The sequence below is a fragment of the Callorhinchus milii genome, unplaced genomic scaffold (genome assembly GCF_018977255.1).
Source record: "Callorhinchus milii isolate IMCB2004 unplaced genomic scaffold, IMCB_Cmil_1.0 Scaffold20, whole genome shotgun sequence".
In the NCBI taxonomy this organism is placed as follows: domain Eukaryota; kingdom Metazoa; phylum Chordata; class Chondrichthyes; order Chimaeriformes; family Callorhinchidae; genus Callorhinchus; species Callorhinchus milii.
In genome coordinates, this window is record NW_024704761.1 from 9,931,959 (window position 1) to 9,958,553 (window position 26,595).

General features: G+C 45.6%; 2 protein-coding genes and 1 non-coding gene across 10 annotated transcripts; 1 reads left to right on the forward strand and 2 right to left on the reverse strand.

The window, feature by feature from the left end:
* Positions 1-715: 715 nt before the first annotated feature.
* uts2r2 (urotensin-2 receptor 2) lies at positions 716-11,603 on the reverse strand. Its single transcript, XM_042342369.1, has 9 exons — positions 11,477-11,603; positions 7,384-7,598; positions 5,264-5,339; positions 4,641-4,683; positions 4,215-4,279; positions 3,549-3,605; positions 2,956-3,109; positions 1,460-1,583; positions 716-1,053 (listed from the first exon to the last, which is right to left on the reverse strand). The coding sequence occupies exons 1-9, from the start codon at positions 11,536-11,538 to the stop codon at positions 917-919; spliced, it is 933 nt and encodes a 310-aa protein (XP_042198303.1). The 5' UTR covers positions 11,539-11,603; the 3' UTR covers positions 716-916.
* hexd (hexosaminidase D) lies at positions 11,310-25,966 on the forward strand. Of its 8 annotated transcripts, none has more exons than XM_042342363.1 (14): positions 11,326-11,432; positions 14,123-14,297; positions 15,064-15,228; positions 17,985-18,094; positions 18,424-18,511; positions 19,512-19,676; positions 19,836-20,019; positions 20,546-20,617; positions 21,471-21,672; positions 22,446-22,528; positions 23,230-23,305; positions 24,644-24,748; positions 25,444-25,533; positions 25,732-25,966. In XM_042342363.1, the coding sequence occupies exons 2-14, from the start codon at positions 14,268-14,270 to the stop codon at positions 25,910-25,912; spliced, it is 1,551 nt and encodes a 516-aa protein (XP_042198297.1). In that variant the 5' UTR covers positions 11,326-11,432; positions 14,123-14,267; the 3' UTR covers positions 25,913-25,966. The 8 variants fall into 8 exon arrangements, with proteins under 8 accessions (XP_042198300.1, XP_042198301.1, XP_042198302.1 ...); XM_042342365.1 differs by having other exon boundaries at positions 14,141-14,297; XM_007888468.2 differs by lacking the exon at positions 11,326-11,432 and adding an exon at positions 12,889-13,276.
* trnav-aac lies at positions 24,130-24,201 on the reverse strand. The gene has a single exon. It is a non-coding gene; the product is annotated as a tRNA-Val (tRNA).
* Positions 25,967-26,595: the final 629 nt, after the last annotated feature.

Consider the following 26,595-nt stretch of genomic DNA (forward strand, 5'->3'; position numbering starts at 1 on the left):
AGATGAAGAGGTCAGAGTACATTCATTGGAATGATACCAGGTTTGAGAGAACACACACACATATATATATATATATATATATATATATATAAATTGGGGCCTTTTCCTCTAAGGCAATTGATTAAGTAATGGGTGTTTTAAGATTTTAACCATGTAAATAGATAGAATGATTTATTTTAATCAGGGAATTTGTTAACAAGGTGTGTGGGGAGAGGAGGAGGAAAGGGTCAAATCAGGATTGTTCACAGAGAAATTAGAAAAGATGTTAGAATGTCTCTACTCTGAGGAAATTAGAGTTTGGAATTAATCATGGCAAGTGGCAACAGAGATCGGATCAATAGAATCAATCAAAAGGGAGATAATTCCCCGAGAACTAGAAAGAGAGATTGACAAAACAAGGGAGAGTTTTGAAAGTGCCACAGATAACAATTTTGCATTCGACAGAAATCAGAATGATGATCTACACACAAATAAAGCTTTCAGAGAGAAAATAAATTAAATTAGATATCAAACTAATTTGACTGTTGCTTGTGTTAACGAATCTGCTCATGTGCCATTCTGTCCTTATTATTTCCTAGAATTGGTAAACTCACACCCAGGCTGGTTGCCTGTTCTCTGCACCTACAGCCATTTTAAATGCAGCCGCTTAATGTCACCCACAGCACCCACAGTCATGTAAATATGTGAAAAAAAAGACACTCTAGTTTAGGCTATATCCTGTGGTACTGGTTAATGCCTTTATTGTGACATTCCCCGGAGCGGACAGACAGGGACACATTGGTCTCTGAAGTCTGTGTGCCGCAGGGAGACGTGTTGTTTCCTCCGCTCTCAGTCCTGTTGCTGATGTTAATGTGACTTTGGTCGGTGGTGGGTTGTAGATGTTGTTGGGATGGGAGCTGGTAGGTTTCCGGTACGCTCACGGTAAGGTGGGGTCGTCGACAGCATGTGCAGGGTCACAGGTAAAGGAGACGGTGATGGCGTAGCGGGTGCCCCTCTCCACCTTTTCCACATAGTGCAGGTTCTCTGAACCAGACGTGAAGAAGGAAATCCGGCCTGAGGCAGGAAACGTGGAACAATGAAGAACAATAAGATTACAAAGTGTACGTCGACAATCAGACAAACTCCGATTGTGTCATTCTTACTACAGAGGCTACAACCATTCACAAATTGTTTGATTCACAGGGTGGAGGGAGTGGGGGGTGGGGGTGATGATTGCATGAATCATCCATCCCTCCCATTGCATCTTCATCCTCCACCGGTTCGAATATATTTCCTATGTACTAAGGGATAGAGTAAATACAACACAATTGTATTTGTGTGTGTGTGTGTGCGTGTGTGTTTGTGGGGAGGGTGGGGGCAGGAGCTGAAGAGGGTGGAAGGATGACTGAAAACGCAGTCAAGGAGGTAAGTCTTGAAAAATAGGAAGACAGACAGACAGAGAGAGAGAGAGAAAACACACCTTTTCTAGGCTCTACTGTGCTGTTGACATGTTCATCAACAAACACAAACCGTCCCCCACCAAAGTCAGCCTTGTAGTCCGAGAGGTACAGCAGTGAGGTGTAATCAAATGATCCATATGTTACCTGGGAAGAACATCAGAGCAGCAGGTCAGGTCAGGTCATGCTAGCTTGCCTGCGTATTCTTTTGCACATTGGATGCACATTGTGAATTGGAGTGACTGAAATCCAGGCAGATGTTTGATTTATTTGTCTGTGGTTTTCAAAGTGAAAAGTAAAAGTGAAATGAATTCCAGGCTGGATGGAGTGGGGGTGGGAGGGAAGAGAGGGCAACAGACAGCACAGGATCCTTGTTTGGATCAGAGGAGGAAAAAAAAATAGAAAATAAACCTGTCACAGAATATACGGGTCTTCAAAAGACAAACTACATATGTGGACACACTGACTGACACATATGGTTAGAGCGTATTTTTAAATAAAAATCAAAGAATAAAAGAAGGCAAAAGACTAAAATTCTGAGATTTACAACCCTCACTGCTGGCATCTCCGTATGAGCTGGTGAAATGTTTGAGAAGTTTTGCTGTGAAGTTTGGGTTAATAGGGGATGTTCCAGGCACCATCAGCACAGGATGCTGGTGTTTGATTATCTTCTTAAACTGACAAGGTGCCCGATGAAATGCGACCTGCTGTGGCTATCTGTCATCTGATCAAGATACGTCAGCATGAAACAGCTCCGTACCTAAACAGCCCATTAAACTGCAGATCCTCTGCGTTCACTTCAACCCAAACTTGTGCGGCTAATTAGAGAACCCCAGGGCTCCACAGAGAAGTTAGTGTAATGAAAATCAGTTGGGAAAGTAAAATTCTGTGTTGTCCTCTCAAGTGCCGTACATGGCAATTTCAATCAAATAAAATGGTGCTGTCCAATACATTATCTATAAAGTCAGAACAGAGGCTCATAATTGTAGCTCTGGCACAGATAACTGATTCGAGTGCCGGAAATGAAAACGTTCATAAATTTGTCATAAAGGCCCACTAACTCAATAATAATAATATCAAAATTTGTTTCTCTATAAATAAAATCACCAAGCTTAATGTGCAGGATTTGGAGTTTAAAATGTAATCCAAACCCTTGCCTGACATACACTGGGGAATGTAATCAGGAGCACTGTGTCTCAGTAAGTTTTTCCATTGAAAACCAGTTTGAAATTCTTCTGAGGCAGCATAATTTGAGCAAGTGTCAAGCAACAAAAATATACAGTCACTACACTTTGCAGTGTGTTCTGTGAAGCACTTTGAGACATCTCGAGGACAAAAGCAAGGATTATTATTATTGTTCAGAATACTAGGCATGGGGAAAGAACATGACATAGGGATTTGAATAGATGGCTCCATCAGAGAAGCAAAACACTAACACTAATACAACTGCTTCCAGTTAAGTCGTATATTTCTGTAGTTCCGTACATGAATGAGTAGCAATGACTCAGTTCTCTGATACCTTATCAATGTGTGGGTGCCAGTACTCGTCATGCATTGTCTTGGCCTCAGTGCTGTTCATCCTTGAGAAGAAGGTGGGTTTTGTCAGGTGCAGGACATTCGGGTCAATCCCAAACGTCTCTGCTACTCTTTGCTGAATTCGCCATCTCAGCTCACTGCTCAAAATAAAGAGTCAGGTTAGAATTCATTCAAAATCATTAATAATAATAATAATAATCCTTGCATTTGATATAGCGCCCTATCACATCTTCGAGACGTCTCAAAGCGCTTCACAGAATATACTGTCAAGTGAATCCACTGTATATTTTATGGGCAAAATGAGGCAGCCAATTGTGCACAGCGGTGTCCTACAAACAGTTGTGGATTGAAGTGACAATTTCTTAAACTAATTATTACCCCCAGAAACGAGTTCCGCCAATCTATTAACAAGCAAACTAAAGACAACAATTTGCAGTAATGCCTTTCATGTACGGATAAGGTCAGAAAGACCGAGCTGAGTTGGCGGGGCGGGTGTGAAGGCAGACAGGAGATAGATATGTTTGTGTTTATACTATGCCATATATTGCAGCACCTGAACTAATGAGTCTCTCTTACCTGTATAATCTAAAGTCTTCTGCAGTAAACAGCTCTTTCACTTTCTCTCCAAAGTACCTGAAAGTACAATGTCTGAATATAATTGAATGCAAGATGCTCAGTTTCAATTCAGACAAGTAGTCCAGGTTTTGCCTTCCCAATCTCAGAAATAACGGAACCCATAATTCGCAAATATTCATATTGTTACTGTGCTCTCGGGCTCCTTCAGACTGTATGCAATATCTTATAATGATTTTTGTTTTTAAAAATCACCAAGTTTTAGATGCAAGGACCACATGCTGCAGAATATTATCCAACTCACTGTAATCCCAGGGGGTTGTGATGCCTTTGTGAATAAAAGTTGGCTCTGATCCAACGATATGATCGAGCGGCAAATTGGACAGAACACTCAGAAACATGGAAACTTTCTGCAAAAGGTAGTCTCTTCAGTTCATCTTGTCTGTGCCAACACAGACACTAATACAACGGGGTGAACTGCTGTGTTATAGATTTCTATGAAGAGACAGAATCCCCTTCCCCACCCACCCCCACCATCACTACTACTAAATTGAGGAAGAGTCAATAGCAGGCCCTTTCGCCACCATCAGTCAAAACTTCATCTTGTCTGAACACAGCTTACTCTTGACCTTTCCGAAAAAGAATTCAATTTATAAGTATAGATCTTACCGATAGATATTAACAAACTGCTTTCCCATGGACAGGGCTCCAGAATGCAAGTCAAGAATCGAGGCCTGGAAGGCAGATAGAAAAATAGCACAATTATTTCACAACCATTCCCACATTGGCCAGGCACTCACCAGATGAACGCCAGGTACTTGCCAGATGTTTGCTGGACGCTGGCCTAATTAATACCGATGTCGGTGGGGGGGTGGGTGGTGGGGGGGGTGAGGGTGCTGGGGAGGGGAGGAGACACAGGAGGGAGATATCCTTGTGTTTATACTATTCCATATATTGCAGTACCTGAACAGACAAGTCTCTCTTACCTTATAATCTAAACTCTTCTGTAGTAAAGAGCTGATACCACCCAGGTAATTACCGGATGCTCACCCGATGTCCATCATACACTCGCCATATACTAAAACATTTACTTACACCACCATCTGAGCCTCCCAGCGACAGGCCTCTCCTCGCTATACTGTGAATAAAAGGCAACTGTTACAAGCACTTTAGGGATAAATTCTTATTTTGCAGCAGCAAGTGGCAGGTCAAGGCAGCGCTGTTAGTACTGACATGATGAACCAAAGAAATGGCTTCCATTACAACCCCATGTGAGCTGTGCTCCTGTTTGACATTTCAAAGCCGAAGCTGGCCCTGCGCACACAGAGTCTTAGCCTAGTCAGAACAGTCGTCACTATGATCATCGTCCCTGAAGTGCTCACCTGCCCTAGACTCTGCACCTCTGACACAGAGTGGTGCATGCAGAAATTGCATCACTGTCAGGGTGTGGAGAGACCACAATTTGCTCAAACCACGACTGTTTGTGGGACGCCGCTGTGTGCAATTGGTTGCCGCGTTTCTTCCACGAAATATACAGTCAATTCGTTTTACGGTATATTCTGTGAAGCGCTGTGAGACGCTTCAAAGACGTGATAAGGCGCTGTATCAAATGCAAGGATCATGATTACCTGCCATCCCTGCCCATGAAGCAGCTGCGTGATTGAAGATCTTTTCCACAATTAACCATCATAAAAATCTCACCGATTCTTGAAACATACCTCAGCATCTTCTCTGCCTCTTCTCTGTTCACCACACTGTCCGTCACTGCCCGCCCGCACTTCACTGGAGTGCAGCCTGTAACAATACAGCAAAGAGAGACGGACCATTGTTCCAATCAATGATAGAATCACAAACAGTATGAGATAGACTTACGCAGTTTGTATATAAAATGCTGCTACAAGTTCACAGCTTTATTACATGTACTGAGTGTTACATTTCAAACGTCAAAAATTTGACATTTTCTGCACTGAATGGGTCCAATAGGCATATTATGTCTGTACCACTCCTCTTGTTTTTCTAAAACACTTTTTGTATTAATCCTACTTTCCAGCTTTCTCCACATATCGTTAAAGTTGTTTTATTACTCCTCAGTTGCTTATCCAGTTTCCTTCGAATGATTCTCCTGATCCAGCCTCAGCAGCCAATTGTGGCAATGAATTCTACTTCCAAACAACAACAGCAAAATTACACTTATGGAGCACCTTTCACGTCGGGAGGACGTCCCTAAACAACCCCCTGAGTGAAGAAGTTTCCTCTGACACTTTCCCTAATTGTTCTGCTAACAATCCTAAGACTAAATCAGGATTGTCTTATCATCTTAACTACCCTAATAAACACCTCTGTCATATCCCCTCTCAATCTCTTTTGTTCCATGTGTAAAAAAAACAATTTAGCCAGCCTCGTTTCATATATATAATATATACAATATTTATATGGGCTCAGACCAATGCATGTAATATTCTGTGACTGTACAAGAATAGGTTCCGAGATGTGAGACAGAGCAGTCACTGGTCGCAGATATGACCCATCTTCATAAACTTTGGAAATAATCTTCTAATGAGGCACATTTTTTTGCTTTAAATTCAAATAAACATTCTCTCCACCAATCTCTGACCCAAATTCAAACAAAGAAACACAGCACAGTTATGCCACCTCATGGACACGTACTGAAGTACAATACAATAATAATAATAATAATCCTTGCATTTGATATAGCGCTTTTCACGTCGGGAGGACGTCACAAAGCGCTTCACAGAACACACTGTAAAGTGAATTGACTGTATATATTTGTGGGCGAACGCGGCAGCCAATTGCGCACAGCAATGTCCCACACAGTCGTAGATTGAAAATGACCAATTTATTTTTGGTTTTGGAGGGATTATTATTAGGGCTGTGCGTGGAGTAAGGAAACTTGCCCAAGGTTTCGCCCTCTGCCTGGAATTAAACTCAGGTCTCTCGCTTGCAAAGCGAGTGCTCTAACCACTGAGCTACAGGACTCCACGCTAAATAAAATTGCATTTGTACAGCGCCTTTCGCATAGGCAAGACATCCCAAGGTGCTGGTTAGTTAGAGATTTGGACCCGAGTAGGAGGGGGGGATCAGGGAGGATGGAGGGCAGAGAAGGTGGCGAAAGGCGCGGTCGAAGAGGAGGGTCTTAAGACATGCCTTGAAGAAGATAAGCGAGGGAGCGAGGTGAAGAGAATCTGGGATGGAGTCCCAAAGCTGGGGGTAGATAACCGTTGGTGGGTGGACTGGGGATGTGGAGCAGGCCGGAGGGGAGCGAAATACATGTATTTCATGGACCCTAATGCAGATTAAACTAATCTCAGATGCATTTCTTCAAACGCTTCCTCTCACGCCTGTGACTTACTGTACAAATTAATAATAATAATAATCCTTGCATTTGATATTGCGCTTTTCACGTCTTCTAGACGTCCCAAAGCGCTTCACAGAATATACTGTAAAGTGAATTGACTGTATATTTGTGGGCAAACGCGGCAGCCAATTGCGCACAGCAATGTCCCACAAACAGTCATGGATTGAAAATGACCAATTTATTATTGTTTTGGTTTTTTTGGAGGGATTATTGTTAGAAATTGTCAGTTTTGAACAAAACTCCGTTTAGTCTGTGAGTGTAGGTCATATATTCTGTATATTCTGTAGTATATTCTGTGAAGCGCTTTGAGACGTCTCAAATGCAAGGATTATTATTATTTGTAGATTTATATGCTGCATGATGTTTTTCCTCTCCTTTTGGGATGTACACTTTTCTGCAGCACCACGTCATAAGGCGCTATGTCAAATGCAAGAATTATTATTATTATGGAACTCACTGTACCTGCAAACCTTTGGTAACTATCGTAATCCTCAGAGCACTGCACCTCAACCACCTTTCCGTCCAAAATCTCAGTCTGACGTGCAAATACTTCCATGAGGTCATTGTTATTGTACAAATAGTCAAAGAGCCAGGCTCCACAGATACTGCCCAGCACCAGCAGCATAATCCGAAGCCATGTCCACCGTGGTTCTCGCTTCAATCTGTTTTTCTGCACACTAAAAGAGTAGGATAAAAATTGTTTATCATTAATCCATCCAAATCCTAGCTCACTATCAGCCATGAACAGCGGACATGCTGTCACTGTTCAATTGTGCTCCCAGCGTCTACGTTTCAGCGCATTGGTATCATAAAAATCGTAGAATGATCAAACGTTACAGCACGTTTTTAAGCCTATTTGCAATTGTAACACTGAATCATTAAATTAGCGCTGGTGTTTTTAATCATAATTTTTATTAAATGATCATATTAAATCTGCATTTGCAAACGTGCCTTTCATGTCAGGGGGACATCTCAAAGCAGCATTTGTTGTAAAAAGGTACGACACTGTTTTGTTGGCAAACATGGCAGGCAACTTGCACATAGCACTCTTGCCTTTCGCCCCACAAAATATAGTCAATTCACTTTACAGTATATTCTGTGAAGTGCGTTGAGGCATCTCAAAGGTATGATAAGAAGTTTTCTCAAATGCAAGGATTATTATATACAGTCCTGTAGCTCAGTGGTTAGAGCACTCGCCTCGCAAGCGGGTTCGATCCCCTGCAGGGCGAATCATTGGGCAAGTTTCTTTACTCCACACGCCTCTGTTTACCTAGTAGTAAGTAGGAATCTGGTCGTTAGTCGATTTGCAAATCGCTTTTTCGGAGCTAATAATTCCTTCCAAAAAAAATAAATAAATTGGTCACTCAATCCACGACTGTTTGTGGGTTACTGCTCTGCACAATTGGTTGCTGCATTTTGCCTACAAAATATACAGTCAATTCAGGATATTCTGTGAAGTGCTTTGAGATGTCTCGAGGACGTGATAAGGGGCTATGTCAAATGCAATGATTATTATTATTATTTAGTTTGCCCCTGAATCAGAAGATCGTGGGTGAGCGACCCACCTTGGGATTTGGAACCCATACTGCCTATGCTGACATTCCAGTGCAGTGCTGGGGGCTGTTACGTTGTTGGAGGTGCCAACCTTATCAAGTTAGCGCGGCGTGTCAAAACACTTCACAGGAATTTACTGTGAAGTGCAGTAACTGTGTATTTGAAGCAGAAAAAGGCAGGCAATTTGCGTACAGCAATGACCCACAAACAGCGATGAAGTGAATTGCCAATTTTATTTGGGGGGGAATTGTTGGCCAAGGACACCGTGTGAAATTCCCTTCTCCTTTTGGATAGCGTCTTTAAACGTGGAATTGTTGGTGTCGAGCTTGAACCCAGAACCTTTTGACTCAAGAGGCACGAACGCTACCAACTGAGTCAGGCTGACGCCAACACCACGCTATCTCTGCGCTCTTCCAACTATCTGCAATAGTGTAACCGCAGAGCAGTAATAATAATAATAATATTATAATACTGATAATAATCCTTGCATTTGATACAGCGCTTTTCACGTCTTCTCGACGTCTCAAAGCGCTTCACAGAATGTGCTGTAAAGTGAATTGACTGTATATTTGTGGGCGAACGCGGCAGCCAATTGCGCACAACAGTGTCCCACAAACAGTCGTGGATTGAAAATGACCAATTTATTATTGTTCTGCTTTACACATCTTTGTTTTATTTTTATTCTGACCTTCTAACAAAACATTACATGACAGCATTAGATATTTTAATTGATTTCTCCAGTGGGTTTTAACTGATTCATTTCTTCAATGAGTAATATTATATTAATATTAATAGTGTAACCGCAGAGCAGTAATGGTGTAACCGCAGAGCAGTAATAGTGTATCCGCAGAGTAGTAACAGTGTAACCACAGAGCAGTAATAGTGTAACCGCAGAGTAGTAACAGTGTAACCACAGAGCAGTATGGTGTAACTGCAGAGCAGTAATAGTGTAACCACAGAGCAGTAATAGTGTAACCACAGAGTAGTAATTTCCTCCTTCAAGGCCGGTCTCAAGACCTTTCTCTTTGACCGTACCTTCAGCTCCGCTCTCGACTCTCTTCCCCCTCCTCCTTCCCTTCCCTCCCCTCACCCTGACCATCTCCCCCTCCTCGCTCCCTCCCTTCCCTCCCCTCACCCTGACCATTTCCCCCCTCCTCGCTCCCTCCCTTCCCTCCCCTCACCCTGACCATCCCCCCCTCCTCGCTCCCTCCCTTCCCTCCCCTCACCCTGACCATCCCCCCCTCCTCGCTCCCTCCCTTCCCTCCCCTCACCCTGACCATTTCCCCCCTCCTCGCTCCCTCCCTTCCCTCCCCTCCCCCTGACCAGTTCCCCACTGCTCGGGTCTCGACCCAACTGTCCGGCGCCTCGGGACGTCCTCCCGACGTGAAAGGCGCTCCGTAAATGGAATCTTGTTGTTGTTGTTGAGACCCCAAAGTCAGCGACATGTGACCCTGAGGAATGTGATGTGACCCTGGGAGGGGGGAGGGGGGCTGTGGTGTGACCCTGGGGGGGTGTGGGGGCTGTATGGTGACCCTGGGGGGGGGGGGCTGTGTGGTGACCCGGGGGGGGGGGGGGGGGGGCTGTGGTCACCCTGGGGGGCTGTGTGGTGACCCTGGGGGGGTGTGGGGGCTGTATGGTGACCCTGGGGGGGGGGGGGCTGTGTGGTGACCCGGGGGGGGGGGGGGCTATGTGGTGACCCTGGGGGGGGCTGTGTGGTGACCCTGGGGGGGGGCTGTGTGGTGACCCTGGGGGGGGGCTGTGTGGTGACCCTGGGGGGTGGCTGTGTGGTGACCCTGGGGGGGGCTGTGTGGTGACCCTGGGTGGGGGGGGGGGGCTGTGTGGTGACCCTGGGGGGGGGGGGCTGTGTGGTGACCCTGGGGGGGGGGGGCTGTGTGGTGACCCTGGGGGGGGTGGCTGTGTGGTGACCCTGCGGGGGGCTGTGTGGTGACCCTGGGGGGGGGCTGTGTGGTGACCCTGGGGGGGGGCTGTGTGGTGACCCTGGGGGGGGGCTGTGTGGTGACCCTGGGGGGGGCTGTGTGGTGACCCTGGGGGGTGGGGTGGCTGTGTGGTGACCCGGGGGGGGGGGCTGTGTGGTGACCCTGGGGGGGGGGGGGGGCTGTGTGGTGACCCTGGGGGGGGCTGTGTGGTGACCCTGGGGGGGGCTGTGTGGTGACCCTGGGGGGGGCTGTGTGGTGACCCTGGGGGGGGTGGGGGGGCTGTGTGTGTGGCTGTGGTGACCCTGGGGGGGCTGTGTGGTGACCCTGGGGGGGGCTGTGTGGTGACCCTGGGGGGGCTGTGTGGTGACCCTGGGGGTGGCTGTGTGGTGACCCTGGGGGGGGTGGGGGGGCTGTGTGGTGACCCTGGGGGGGGGCTGTGTGGTGACCCTGGGGGTGGCTGTGTGGTGACCCTGGGGGGGTGGGGGGGCTGTGTGGTGACCCTGGGGGGGGGCTGTGTGGTGACCCTGGGGGGGGCTGTGTGGTGACCCTGGGGGGTGGCTGTGTGGTGACCCGGGGGGGGGGGGGGTCTGTGTGGTGACCCTGGGGGGGGCTGTGTGGTGACCCTGCGGGGGGCTGTGTGGTGACCCGGGGGAGGGGGGGGGGCTGTGTGGTGACCCTGGGGGGGGTCTGTGTGGTGACCCTGGGGGGGGCTGTGTGGTGACCCTGCGGGGGGCTGTGTGGTGACCCGGGGGAGGGGGGGGGGCTGTGTGGTGACCCTGGGGGGGGGGGGGGGGGGTCGGTCAGGGGGTGTTGACCCCACACTCGGTGGCAGTGGGGGGGGGGGGGTCGGTCAGGGGGGGGTTGACCCCACACTCGGTGGCAGTGGGGGGGGGGGGGGGGGCAGTACCCGGTGCGGCTCCGCTTCCCCACAGACGCCGTGACCCACCCCCCGGGGCCGCGGTGCTGACTGTCTGCTCGGCCCCAGTCCCCGCGGTGGGGCAGCGCGGCGGGACCCGGGCGGTGAGTAGCCGCTGTTCGCAGCACAGGAGCGGTTCAGGCCTCACCTGCTGTAGCCGAGCCCGGGGCCCGCGCGCTCCGCCGCCGCCGCTCTCCTCAGCGCCGCCATCTGCTGTGTCCGGGGCTGGCGGGAGGGGCTCCCCCGGCGGAGCAACGCCCCCCGACCCCAACCCGAGCCCCAGGCCCCGACTGCAGCCCCGACCCCAACCCGAGCCCCAGGCCCGACCCCAACTCCAACCCAGACCCCGACCCAGGCCCAACTCCAGCCTCAGGCCCCAACTCCAGCCCCGACCCCAGGCCCCAACTTTAGACCCAGGCCCCAACTCCAGCCCCCAGGCCCCAACTCCAGCCCCGACCCCAGCCCCAACTTCAGCCTCAGGCCCCAACTCCAGCCCCGACCCCAGGCCCCAACTTCAGCCTCAGGCCCCAACTCCAGCCCCGACCCCAGGCCCCAACTCCAGCCTCAGGCCCCAACTCCAGCTCCGATACCAACCCCAGGCCCCAAATACAACCCCGACCCAGGCCCCAACTCCAGCCCGACCCAGGCCCCAAATACAACCCCGACCCCAGGCCCCAACTGCAGCCCTGACCCCCGACCCCAGGCCCCAACTTCAACCTCAGGCCCCAACTCCAGCCCCGACCCCAGGCCCAACTTTAGCCTCAGCCCCAACTCCAGCCTCAGGCCCCAACTCCAGCCCCGACCCAGGCCCCAACTTCAGCCTCAGGCCCCAACTCCACCCCGACCCCAGGCCCCAACTTTAGCCTCAGGCCCCAACTCCAGCCCCACCCCAGGCCCCAACTCCAGCCCCGACCCAGGCCCCACTTCACCCACCCCAACTCCAGCCCCGACCCCAGGCCCCAACTCCAGCCTCAGGCCCCAACTCCAGCTCCGATACCAACCCCAGGCCCCAAATACAACCCCGACCCCAGGCCCCAACTCCAGCCCCGACCCCAGGCCCCAAATACAACCCCGACCCCAGGCCCCAACTCCAGCCCCGACCCCAGCCCCAACTCCAGCCTCAGGCCCCAACTCCAGCTCCGATACCACCCAGGCCCCAAATACAACCCCGACCCCAGGCCCCAACTCCAGCCCCGACCCCAGGCCCCAACTCCAGCCTCAGGCCCCAACTCCAGCCCCGATACCAACCCCAGGCCCCAACTCCAGCCCCGACCCCAGGCCCTAACTCCAGCCCCAGGCCTCGGGGCCCTTCCCAGGCTCTGCTGCTGCTTCTTGTGTTTTATATTATTTATTGTGATTTGCTGGGAATGTCCGGCGCAGGAGGGAGGGAGACGCTGGGACACCGGAGTTTCCCTCCCCACAAAATGGGACCCGTTGAATGAGGGGAGCGAGAGACAGGGCTCCAGTCCCAACAACAACTTGCCCTTGACAGTGGCGGAGCACGACGCCGAGGCGGGTGGTGGTGAGGGGGAAGAGGAGGGAGGAGGAGAGAGAAGTGACCGTAGGCCCGGGCCGAAGAGGAAGGTCTTCAGGCGCGACCTGAAGTTGGGGAACGGAAGGGGCCCGGCGGAGGGATAGAGCGAGAGAGTGCCAGAGTTTCGGGGCGTAGTGGTTGAAAGCGCGTCCACTCGGTGTAAAGTCGGAAAAACAACCCCACGTCAACAACAACACATTGCATCTGTATCGCGCCTTTCGTGCCGGGAGGATGTCCCTCAGCGCTGGTCCCAAAGGTGTCTCGAAGCGTCAGATCAAGAGCTACAGAAATAAGCACAACAGCAGGGTCTTTGGATCTACAATACATCTGGGAGAAAGTTGGGTTAAGGCTCTGACTCTGGCACTTGCTGAGTGTGACACTTACTCCTATTAATTTCTTTTCATCTACTGTAAGGTGACCATATTTTGTAAACCAAACCCGGGGACACGTATATATTTTTAAAAATCGAACTCGCCACAAATCTTGATGCAGGCAGTACAGTACTGGAGAAAATTGCTGGATTAATGGTTATATTTCGTAGAATCATAGAATTTTACAGCACAGAAGGAGGCCATTTGCCTCATCGTGCCTGTGCTGGCACTTTCAAAAGAGCTACCAATTAGCCCCTCTCTTACCCATAGTCCTGCAATTTTTTAAGTACTTATCTAATTCCCTTGTGAAATCTATTATCAAATCTGCTTCCACCAGCCTTTCAGGCAGTGCATTACAGACTGTAACAACTCTCTGGGTAAAAAAAAGTTTCCTCGTCTGCCTTCTGGTTCGTTTGCCAATTATCTTAAATCTGTGTCCTCTGGTTACCGTTACACGTGCCAGAGGAAACAGTTTCTCCCCATCTACTCTATCAAAACTCCTCAGAATTTTGAACACCTCTATTAAATCTCCCCTCAACCTTCTCTGCTCTGAGGAGAATAATCACAATCTCTCGAGTCTCCCCACTTTCTCTGATGAATGTTATTGTTCTTGCTCAGTTTGTTGCTGAACTCAAGACAGGGCTAATTTGGCCAGGGACATAATACCTCATCCAGGGACTATTCCTGGAAATCGGGAAATTTACTCTCTTATAATCAGGACTAAGAGAAAGTCAGAGATGCAGAAGTTGGGAGGACTGGGGTTATAGGGAATCCAAGTTGGTGTTTGAAAGCCTGTTGCAATTGCTGGAGGGATAGGGGTGGTTGTGATAAGAGAGAAAATCGAAATGAAAGGTGAGGAAAGCATCATTTGTTCTTGTCTTCTGACCAGAATACTACCCTCATACAGAAGTCCTTTCGACGTTTTTATAGCGAGTGAAGAGATGTGAGAAGAAAAGCAAATGTTTGTCACAAAAAAGGATACTGAAGGCAGCACTTGAGATCAGAGGAGAGAGTGGTGCATGGCAGGTCTATAGATGAAGGAAAATTCAGAGGAGCCATCAGAGGTAAGAGATGGTAGATGTTAGTTGGACTCTGGTAGACAGAAAGAAACTGCACCTTTGAGAAATTGAAAGAAACCAGATTCCCTCGTGAAGGTCACGGAGGAGTTTGAGCTCTACAATCTTTGTGAGCAGTGAGCACGGAAGGGAGGGCATGGAATGCTGATCGTTCTCAGAAGAAATATCGAATATAAGAAGAAGGACTGCTGTTAGATAAAGTGTTGGTCAGTCCTCATTTGGAGTATTGTGTTCAGTTTTGGAGGCTCCATCAGAGGAAGGATGTACTGAACTTGGAGGAAAACTAGTGACAATTCATCTGAGTGATACCTAGGAAGGTAGGATTTAACCGTGATCAGAAGTTGAATAAACTAGGCTTATATGTGTCGAAGTTCAGGAGGATAAGGGATGATCCGATTTTCTGTTCAAAATAAATAAAGGATATTTATTTATGAATAAGCTCTTCTCGACCAAACTCTTAGCTCTAATTGCAAAATGCAGGACAAGAAATGTAATCTAAGGTGGTGAAGGGAGTGTAGGAAAAAATATCTTTATACAAAAGGTCGTGAGAGTTTGGGGCAGGAAGCTAGCCATGGAGAGAGACAGACAGACAGACAGACAGACAGAGAAAGAAAGATTAAATAAATAAATAAATAAATCTATTGTACTTAAGGAACATGGAGAAAAATCAGGGCAATTGAATCAAAGAGTTGCTTTCGACTTCATGTCAGGCTCCAATGGGACACATAAGCTACTCATTTTCCTATGTTGGCAGCAGGTGGATACTGCCTCCCTTTCGTGTGTTGGAGGAATGGCTAATGACCGAGGAGATAAGTGCAAGGAGACCAACCCAGTGAAATATGAACCTCCACAAATGGGCCTGAAATTTGTACACCTGGATTTAAAGGGAGCCCCACCCAAGATCTCCTATCTGGCAGAGGTAAATTATCAGCCTCAATCAACTATTCACAAAAAAAAGTGTTCATAAAAGTAGCAAATAGTTTGGGTGGTAATATGGTTTCTGCAAATTTTTATGAACTAGTTTAATAGAGAGGTAATCAGTGAATGTTATAATATCTAAGATGGTGAAGTTGTGGTGCGTTGAAGTTTTGGTTTGATTGCTACAAACGCTAGAACCAGTAATCAAAGAAGTACTGTGCTTATATAGTACTAGCTGTACTTGTTGCAGCTTCGCTTGCAACCAAAGGATCCAATATGGAATGCAGATTGACACAAAATAAATAAACATTTCATCTTTATCTATACTCACCTGGAAGGATTCCTTTTGTGAGGACTCAGTGGGAGGACTCGGCGCTTTAAAAATGTAATTTTGTTGTTGCCACACCTTAGCTTTGTTTGTGTTCTTTATTTTATTCCCGCTGCTTGGCTACGTGGGTGCTCTGTGACGCACGATGCCACAGTGTCACTTTGACTCGCCGGCCACCAGGTGTAACAGCAGCAGAAAACGCAAAACTGAAAATAACTCAGGAACGAGAGGAGATACCCGAAAATGAAATATGCCCATGTCACTCCTAGACCTTTCCAATGAGTTATAAATCATTACTTGTCGACCGATCCCTTCTAATCAATCAACGTAGTTTCTTTAAGAATGCTTATTTAAATCACAAATCACTTTGCCTTTGGTCACCTGGTTACCTCTACAATAAAAGCAAGCGATATTACCCGAGATTGGGAGCTGGCCAAGCTTCCTCAAATCTGGATGTCTCTCTCTTTCCTTGTCCCAGACGTAGGGGTTTCCCAATATTCTCCTCGTCCCAGACGTAGGGGTTTATGATGTTCCTTCTTTGATGTGGCTATTTCCTCGTCCCAGACGCAGGGGTTATCCGATGGTTCTTCGAATCTGCAAGTCTGCTGATCAGTTGGTCTTTGGAGTCGATCCGTTGAACCAAGGACTCACAAAAGTTTTATATTCCCATGCGACCTTTGATCACGTGACTCATTTGTTGACCCTGCAAGACCCTGCCCAATTCCATATTCTGAGTTGTTTTGTTCCTTTGCCCAAAACCGATCTGACCGGTTTCGTCTGGGTTCTTCTGGCTGCTCGGCAGGATTGTCCGATAGTAACCTTTTCTTCATTCTGCAACAGTCTCTATGTCAATCGGTTATTGAGATCCTTCTTGAAGCACAGACAGACATTGTCATTTTATTAGTATAGAAGATCTCTTATCATTTCCATACTCTCCATCATAAGCTTCCACCTTCACCTCTTAGTGGCATATTACCTATAGAAAGCCCAATGTCTTTTACATGAGTTGATCGTGACCTATCATTTGATATATATATATACATATGTATATATATATACATATATCTTTTTGTTCTTTTACTCTTCCAATTTTCTTGCATTGGAATACAACTACAGAAAACCATCTATTCACAGATACCACATACCACTTCTAAGAGGCCACTTTGCAAGTCTAATGGAGAATATCAGCACTGTATAGGGCCATTACAGTTGTTATCACCTAATAAAATTCCAATGTGGTCAATCTTTCATCATAACTCTGTCCCCTAGTTGCCTTTGCTGCACTCCCTCGAGTACAACAACAACAACAAAATTACATTTGTACAGCACCTTTCACGTCGGGAGGATGTCCCAAGGCTCTGGTCAGACAGAGTTACAGACCTGAGCTGTAGGTCGGTGTCAGAAAAGGGGGAGGGCAGAGGGGGAAGCAGGAAGATTGAAAGCACGGTCGAAGAGTAGGGTCTTGAGGTAGGTCTTGAAGGTGGCGAGGAAGGGGGTGAGACGGAGGGACTGCGGGATGGAGTTCCAGAGGGTGGGTGCAGAGTGGCGGTGGATATGCCCGCCGATAGTGGGGCGAGCAAAACGGGGGATGTGAAGCAGACCAGAGCCCGCTGAGCGGAGGGAACGAACAGGGTGGCAAGGGGTTAGGAGGTTGGAGAGGTATGGGGGAGCAAGACTGTGGAGGGCTTTGAAGATGAGGACCAGGATTTTAAATTGTATCCTCTGTGTAATGGGAAGCCAGTAAAGTTGGGCGAGGATGGGGGTCTTGGAGCCGAGTGCATGAGAGGACACGGGCTGCAGAGTTCTGGATGATCTGCAGCCTGTGGAGGGAGGAGTTGTGGAGGCCGACAAGCAGTGAGTTTGCATAGTTGAGCCTCGATGTAATGAAGGCGTGTATGAGGGTTTTGGGGGCCTGCGGTGTGAGACAGTGGGGTGATGTTGCAGAGGTGGGGGAAAGCCGAGTGGGTCATGGCACAGATGTGGGATAGAATGGATAGTTGAGGGTCAAACAAGACCCCAAGATTCCGGACTGGCTTAGCAAGGTGGAGTGTGCATCCATGGGCGGTGATGCTGTCAGCGCCTGAGGTGAGAAGGTGCTGACAGGAACCAATCAGGAGAGCCTCGGTCTTGTTGATGTTCGACTGAAGAAAGTTAGCTCTCATCCAGGACTTGACGTTGACAGACATTCTGTCAGCGCAGCAGTGGTCCTGGAGTCAAGGGTGGAGGCAGAGAGGTAAAGTTGGGTGTCATCCGCATACGTATAGAAGTTGACCCCATGTCTGCGGATGATGCCACCAAGAATAAGGCAGTATAGTATCTTTTGTTGAACTAGGGACACAAATTGCACTCAGTACTCCGGATGTGGTTTTACCATCTTCAACGACTTCAGATTGAAACAGTTCAACTACTGAGAAATATTTATTTCTTAGATCTTCCCAGTTTTTGCTTACCTCGGTGCTGATGGAGTCCTCCTTGAGTACGAAGATATGTTTCCATATGAGGGGCAGATCGAAGTATTAAGGAGCCCGATCGCATACAGGTAGAAACCTTTGTAAATTGTTGATGTATTCTTCCAAAAGTTACTTGGCTATTTGATTACTTGGTCAATTTCTTCAAGAACAGACATTTCAGCGCTGAACACCATTCAGCTGAATGCTTCTATGTTGCTACTCCCTTGGGTTTTAAGTTGCTTCTGTCCTCACTTTCCTGATCTGATTCTGAAAGCTCACTTTATTATGACATTAAGCAGATGTGTAGAATAAATCGATTTTTAAAAATGTTTCTCCTTTTACGGTGATATAAATGTCTGCCATTAAGAGTAACTCTTTGTCACAACTGGCTAATAATTCTACTTGTTCTATATTGCAGTGTTCCAGACATCAAGGAGATTATAAATCTGGCCAGAGTAAATAATTTGGAAATCATTCCATTGGTACAAACCTTTGGTCATCTGGAGGTAGGTTCCCTGAATCTGTATTAATCTTACAAAAGGCAGAGGAAATATAATGAAATATTTGATGTTTCCTCAAACTGTAAATGATTTTCTTAAATGTTGTGTACCTTGCTCATATACCTACAGTGTAACTGATAGAATATTGGTTAATGCATGCTGCGCAAAAAGTTGGCTCAGTTGGTGGCACAGTTCCCTCGAAATGAGAGGGTTATGGTCTTCATGCAGTTCCATGAGATTGTTACGTGTTGCTCTGTGACTTTCTTTCTTCGCTAAAGTCTGTCAAACCAGCATTTCTCTTCCAAGCGCACCACTGCCAACTAAAAATAGTTTCTGGATGGAAAAGTTTGCATAGTTTGAGCTGCTAACGTAATGTTCCTGAAAAAGACAATGACACTAAAGAAGCATGGAAGAAAGAAAGTTTAGCTCAGTGTTGCTTCTTACAGTTTCACCCACAAAACGTGCAGTCAGTTCACTTTACATTATATTCTGCGAAGCGCTTTAAGACATCTCGAACACATGATAAGGCGCTATATCAAATTCAAAGATTATCATTATTATTATTATTACAGTGACATATTACTGACCTGTGTTCAGTAGTTCAGATGCGGTTATTGCCATCACTTGTTGAAGCTGGACTGCTGGAGCGTGTTGGTAGGCTGTAGAAAACCTCTTGCCTGTTAATACTGCAGTACAATTTCTCAGTCTTTCTCCCAGAAGCCGCCCATGGTAAAATTTGTGAGTAACCTTGTTAAACCTGTTTGACTGCCCTCTGTTGTAATCCTGACAAATAGGGATTGTACCTTGCTTCATTTTAAACTGATATTCACCAAATGGTGTACAACTACAGTATACAACATGCAGATGTAACATTGTTCATGGTTTGTGGCATTCTCACCGTGTTCTACCAATGTAAATTAATAAATTCAATAGCGTGTTTGGAAGTGAGAGAGATTGGTTACTGCATCTATGTTTCCCTGAAAAACCTAAATCTTTCTGCCGACAGTTCGTGCTTAAACATGAGAAGTTTTCTCACCTGCGTGAGGTGGAGACTTTCCCCAACACCATTAATCCTCACAAACAGGAGTCTCTGTACCTGATAAAGTCTATGATTGACCAAGTCATGGCAGCACATGTGGGCATCAGGTGGTTCCACATTGGATCAGATGAGGTACTGTATACACTTTTGGGTATAAAAGTTTGATTCATATTTTCTGAATACTTTCTAAGCACTTAGAGATCATTCAATAAACAATATCATGTTTCATGTTGAAGATGTTTTACTATTTTAGTGAAGATTAACTGTTGATTTGCACCTTTCTGTTTGCAGGTCTACTATCTTGGAGAAGGTGGGGAATCAAAGGACCTGATCCTCCAGCAGCAATTCAGCATGGAAAGCATGTATATGTCTCATGTCAAAGCTGTCGCAACTCAGGTCCTTGCAAACAACCCAGGCGTTAAGCCCATCATATGGGATGACTACCTCCGCAACATAGATGAGGACAAACTTAAAGGTATTAATATTTCCATCAGTTACACCTTTGTAGATAACATTATGATGGAAAGGGACTATTTGTTGCTTTGATATAAATAGCATTGTGCGACACCTTGTGTAGCTGGAATGCACAGCCCTGCTTAGCTCTTCTGTCTGCCTCTTTGATAGACAGCTGTGTTTTTAATACACTTTTTTCAGTGAATTTATTTAAACTGATACTTTTCCTCTGGCTGCTTGGGCTCTTCATAGTGCTATGGGGTGTTTGAGGGAAAGCAGAATTCGCAAATCCTGTGAATTCTCTGTGAGACTACAGTTTTGTTTTGGGCACAAACGTGTTAAATATACTTGACAATCGCTGGCTCCTCCACCAAGTCCATTGAAAAAACTAGCATCCATTGGGTTCAGGCATTATACATATGCCTTTTCAGATTAACCTTCAGGAACAGTGCATGGAGCTCAAAACTATTTGGTAAACTCATGTTACGTTTTGTCTTGATTAAAATATCTGATTTTAAAAACATGTTTCTCTTCCTTCCTACCCACAGAATCAATGTTGGGTAAACTTGTTGAACCAATGATCTGGAATTATAACTCTGTTCTTGATGTGCCCAATATCCGTATGTATTTTAGTTTTGCTTCACTTTCTTGTCAAACAAACAGAAAATCGGTAAAGTGTTTTCCTGTTTTGCTTTTTTTTCAAGCACAGAAATGCTCAGCCAGAGTGCAAAAGTGTTGCCTTCTGTTGTATGCTATCTATTGTTTCAGCAGATTGGTTGATAACTGCAACAACTATTGTAGGGGAAAGTGACTTAGTTCTTGTGAAACATAGCGCCTGAATTGCTGACTGATATAGTATTCCTAAAAAGTAGGAAAACGTAATCTTTGTAGAGTTCAGCTAGTTTACTGCAGGGAGAATAAGTAGGTTGTCTTTTATGCTCCAACTTTCGGATTCACCAAGACAGTAGAACAAGAGGGCATACGTTTAGAGTTGCAAAGAGCAATTTCAGGACAGACTCAGGAAGGATATCTTCATAAATAAAGATTTATTGGAATGACCAACCAAAAACAAATGAAGGTTGAAGCAGAATCCTTAATAGCCAAGTGAAAAGTGGACTCGCAAAGATTTGGTTTGCTAGTCCTTTTGAAAAGGATTCAGAGAAATATTAGAAAATGGAAGATATAAAAGGGTCTGAGGAAAGATTGGGGAAGTGGGACTAAACTGATAGCTCTTACAGATAGATGTCACGAGCATGGGCCAAATGAGGAACTCAAAACTGGCGTAGTACTCATGCACCATTCTCTCCACTCCAGTTGTCTCATTTTCACCCACTGACTGACTGTAGCATCTTCACACTAAGAGCGCAAGCCACTTTGCGTTAGCATTCAAGGTAAAGAATCGAGATGCAGTATTTATTGTCTGTGTTTGTGACCGTTGCACTGAGGTGACGATCATCTGATTTTATCCCCCAGAGCTTTTAATAGAAAAGTATCACAATAGTGGACTTTCGAAGATTTGGTTTGCCAGTGCTTTTAAGGGAGCTACAGGAGTAGCCCAGTGTGTACCAAATATCAGCTATCACTTGGAAAATCATTTACAGTGGCTAAAGGTGGCTGATGGCCTGCCAAAGCACTCCATTCAGCTACAAGGGATCACACTCACTGGCTGGCAGAGGTATGTTGGGAGGTACAACAACAAAAGCAACAATTTCCATTTGTATAGTACCCTTCATGCAATGTGGCATCCCAAAGCGCTTGAAGGGTTGTGTTTGAATCACTCCTCACAATGTCTCTCAATTCGGAAATATTCTCTCAGTTATAACCATCTGGTTATTAAGTCTTACATTCGATATTATTTATTCCTTACCAAACAACTTTAAAGCAACGTTGAACAGAATTAAAGCTTCTGGGCCGAAATAATGTATTTTTAGGCTTCAGTGCAAACTGATCAGCAGAGTACAGAACTGCAGCAATAGCACAGGGGCACTTGTGCAAATTAGGTTCTATTTATTTACAATAATCCTAATTGATTATTAAAATAATCAATGTCTCCAAGCTCTTCACAGGAAGTTGTAATTTTAGTTGTAGGAAAATGTGGTAGCCTATTTGCACACAATACGACACAAATTTACATTTGTATAGTGCCTTTCACGTCAGGAGGACGTCGAAATACGCTGGGCACACCCGTGAAGTGACTGACCAATTTATTTAGAGGATTGTTGGCCAGCACACTGGGAGAATTCTCTTCTCTTTTCTTCACCTGAACTCAAACAGATAATCTTTGATGCTCTGTAGTAAATGCCTTATTTTTAGTTTCGAAAACAAATATCCAACAGAACATTGTAGTGTAGGTTTCAGTAAATATCAGCCAGGAGAAAGTTTCAACACAGACTAAGACAAGTAAATTCTCTGAAGAACAACTGTATGATTTTTTTCTTTTATTTTAAGGTATGATCATTTCTCTGTCTTGTGTGAACTACTCCCCGTGGCGATTCCTTCCCTGGCTGTCTGTCTGCAGGCCCTGAAAGAAGGTAAGACTGCTGCTTCATGTGTTTTATATACCCAAGGCTGTGCAGCAGCACTTCTACTCTGTTCTTAGGTGTAATTATCAATCTTGTCAGGAGCTGCCTTGGAGATACAGCAAATCTTTGAATAGGAAAAATATATAAAAGAGTTGGGGAAGAGCAGGGTTGTGAGCCTAAGCACATCAGCAAGGGTTTGACGGGTCAAATAGTCTCCTTCAGTGTTGTCAGTGTGTCATGAAAACTGCTTCAACCATACTAAATACATCCACATTGATGGTTACGAGTGGGAATTCAACGCATCAGTAGCAAAAGATCTTTTTGCTCAGAAGCAGTTTAAATGCTGTGCAATTTGTATTCTATTTTCTACTTTAATTAAATTAGACAGCACAGGAAAGGTTTACACCAAGCATGCTGAGACAGAGGGGACGGGATACAGTTTTTATCGGGTTGTGTCATGGGGTTCTCGAAATGCAGGTACTTTGATCTGGAGCAAGACAGATTTTTATAGTTTTGCAAAGCAAGTCACATGAGTGACAGTTCCTGTGCACAGTGAACAATGGAAGTGACATCAGTTGCGTGGCCATTTTGGCGCATATTGTTATAATGCCGGATACGTGTTTATGGACCCAAACCACCATGTTATAACCGGGGTGGCCTGTAACTAGTTTCATGCATTGCTTTGAAAGATTGTTGTCTGTTCTATTTAGGAAACATCTGCGTAAATGAGGAGACTTTCGTGAAAAGGGCTCTTGAATTCTCAGATTCGGGTAATAACTTTACAAGGTAAGTGACTCAATGTGAATGCTACCTACAGATGAATGCAATTGTTAAAAGTGTATTCTTCACATAAAAATACAAATCTTTGAAAAATATATGTTTATCCTAACAGGCATTAGCCTGGCTCAGTTGGTAGTATTCTTGCCTCCAAAATTTCAGCTCAAAGTCTTAAGTTGGCATTCCTGTGCAGTGCTGAGGATGCGTTGCATTGTTGTGCAATCCTTCGTATGAGATGATAAATCAAGGTCCCATCTACCTTTTCAGATGCATATTAAAGGTCACATGGCACTATTCAAAAAGAGAAGGGGGTTTCTCCCAGTGTCCTGGCAAATAATCCCTTAGATAAAGCAAGGGTTTTTCACCTCATGGCTTCGTGGGACACTGCTGTGTAAACATTGGCTGCTGCATTTGTTTACAAATACACAGTTACTACACAAAGTGTTTTTAGATGTTTTGACATGATTTGGCATTATACGTTAGATGCAAAAATTACTGTATTCTGTTCAAGATTCAAGATTAGGCAGGCAGAGTTCATTGTTCGACTGATTTATGTAATCTGTACTGTAATAAGTTCAGATACCAAGTTGTAGTTTGTCAAATTTCACTTTATTGAACATCCACTTCCATTTAGGCCTTCTAGACGTCTCAAAGCGCTTCACAGAATATACTGTAAAGTGAATTGATTGTATATTTGTAGGCGAAACACGGCAGCCAATTGCGCACAGCAGTGTCCCACAAACAGTCGTGGATTGAAGTGACCAATTTATTATTGCTCTTTTTTCTTGAGGGATTGTTATCAGGCGTGTGGAGTAAGGAAGTTTGCCCATGGTTTGCCCTGCCGAGAATTGAACCCAGGTCGCTCGCCTGTTAGGCGAGTGCTCTAACCACTGAGCTACAGGACTCCAGAATGTTGCATATCTGCACGCTGACTCTCCACATTGGGCTGATCTGCTTGGACTGTGATATGGAAGTAAATTTGGAACTGCGGAATGATTTCAAAGCGGAAATAGAGAAAAATGGGAGGGAGAGAGACTAGAAGGGAGAGGTACTTGCGTGTTGCTGGGGAGAAGACAACAATGGATTTTACTGTAATGATGTGCAGTATTTTGCAATAAAATAACATTACTATGGGAGCTTTAGCAGAGACTGCAATAGAAAAGAGTAGAATCCGAGTCAGTTTCTGGTGCAATCTAACATTGAGTAGGCCTCCAAGCAATATCTTTCAAATGGTAACCTAGGTTGGACAGTAGCAATAAATGATGATATCTTGTCCAGGAAAATTGATCTATTGAAATGAATTGTACCCTGAAGAGCTGGCTAAGTGTAACTCAATTTGCTTTACAGTGGTGATGGTGCAGGGAAGTTTCCCGGCTACAAAGTGATGAGCCTGGTAGCTCAAGTGACGGCTGACTTAAAGAAGTCGATTGATGAACTTCTTGAAGAAAACATGTAAGACCTTCAACATTGAACTAACTTCTTTTATTCTCTATAAAATGTAAAACTCTTTCAGCCACTGCTCCCCGAAACTCAGGAACACTCTGTTCCTCCGTCTTGCCCCTTCCTTCCCCATCATCAGGTCATGCTGAAGACCGTTCTCTTCGACGTGCCTACAGTCACCCCCCCGTCCCCCAGCTCAGCGTCATGCTCCGCCACTGTCAAGTGCTCTCGGACGCTACCCTGCATGAGTGGGGGGGCTAGATAAATTAAAGTTGTTGTAGTTGTTGTCGAGGCAAGGACATTGGGAATGTGCAGCTCAGCACAAAGATCATGAAGCTGGGGTGAGTCGCCTGGTAGGCAAGAAGGACAGAGGCAAGGGCGCACTGGTGAGAGCCAAGCACACGGCCAGTTTTCATGTTCGTGTTCAGTTCAAAACTGTTACAGCTCTTAATGTCTGATAGGCAGTCAGTGTGGGTCTCCTCATAGCAGACCAGACATCCCTTCAGAGTGGAACAAAAATATTCGGACCAAACGTAATCATTAGTGGCCCCATTTCTTAAACTGGTGCGAGGAATGCTGGCATTTGTGACAGTGGATAGGTTGCAACCATTCTCTATTGAATGTTTTATAAAATGTAAAGACACCAATGTTATGGAAGTTACTGGTAGGACAGAACATCCTCTCAAGTGTGCATTATATTGTACTAGGTATATTAAAGGATGGTTCAGTGAATACCACAGAAGGCAGAAGATTGTTCATCCTGTAATGATCCATCAGTTTGAAGGCGATGTTCGAGGGTATGTTTTGCTATTATTTGTTAGCTATGCTTGATTTATAATGCTTATCTTGTTTGATACATTGTATGACATATTTACAGCTATTTAGATAGTAATATATCAGAAACTTTCGGTCACCTCAGTTCAATATCTTTCCGAAAGGGATTATTGTTGTGACAGGTCTAGTTTGAGTGATAATTACAATCACCCTTCTTCTAGTCTACATGCCAAGTGGGAGCAAGTTCTAATAGAGCTTCGCTCAGGGCTAGAGAGGATCTACTACCCTCTTACCGTGGTCGAGTGGCTGGAGGAACACGTGAGCCCAGCCTGGATAAAGCTGGAAAAGTTTATTCGTGATATGAATGAAGCCAAGAGCTCAAAATTAACACAATATGAATAAATGTAATGAAATAAAGTGAGTACTTAAACTCATTGAAGATCAGTCAAATGTCAATGGCTCTCTGATGGTGTATTTATTTAGGGATATGTGATCCCGGAAGGTGATTTACAGGATCGTTAGTGTATCTGATCACACAGAGTCTACCACAGCATGTCCAGATCTCGCTGCTCTTTTAAGAACTACAGAAAACATACTTCAAAGTTAAGACTGAAATCCACAATTTGCTGAAGGCGCTGGGAAAATGCAATTCATCTTTTTACGACCACTAGTTGTTGTAAAACCTAGTTGTTGTAAAAAGTTGAGTTGCATTTTCCCAGCGCTTTCAACAAATTGTGGATTACAGTCTAAACTTTGAAGTATGTTTTTAAACGTCTGGTCTGCTGGGTGGAGACCTACACTGACTGCCTGTCAGACATCAGCAGCTTTCATGAATGATGAACTCTTAAATAAAATAGGGAGCAGATAAAGATGTTGAAGCATCAACAGTCAAGGAGAAACATTTTATTTGAAGGTTTGAACATGATACCAAGGGAAATTCCATTCTCTTTTCAAATAGTGTCATGGGATCTTTGATATTCACCTGAACAGGCACAAGTGATTTCAGTTTAAGGTCTCATGTAAAGGACGGCATCAAATAGTCCTTGCATTTGATATAGTGCTTTTCACGTCGGGAGGACGTCCCA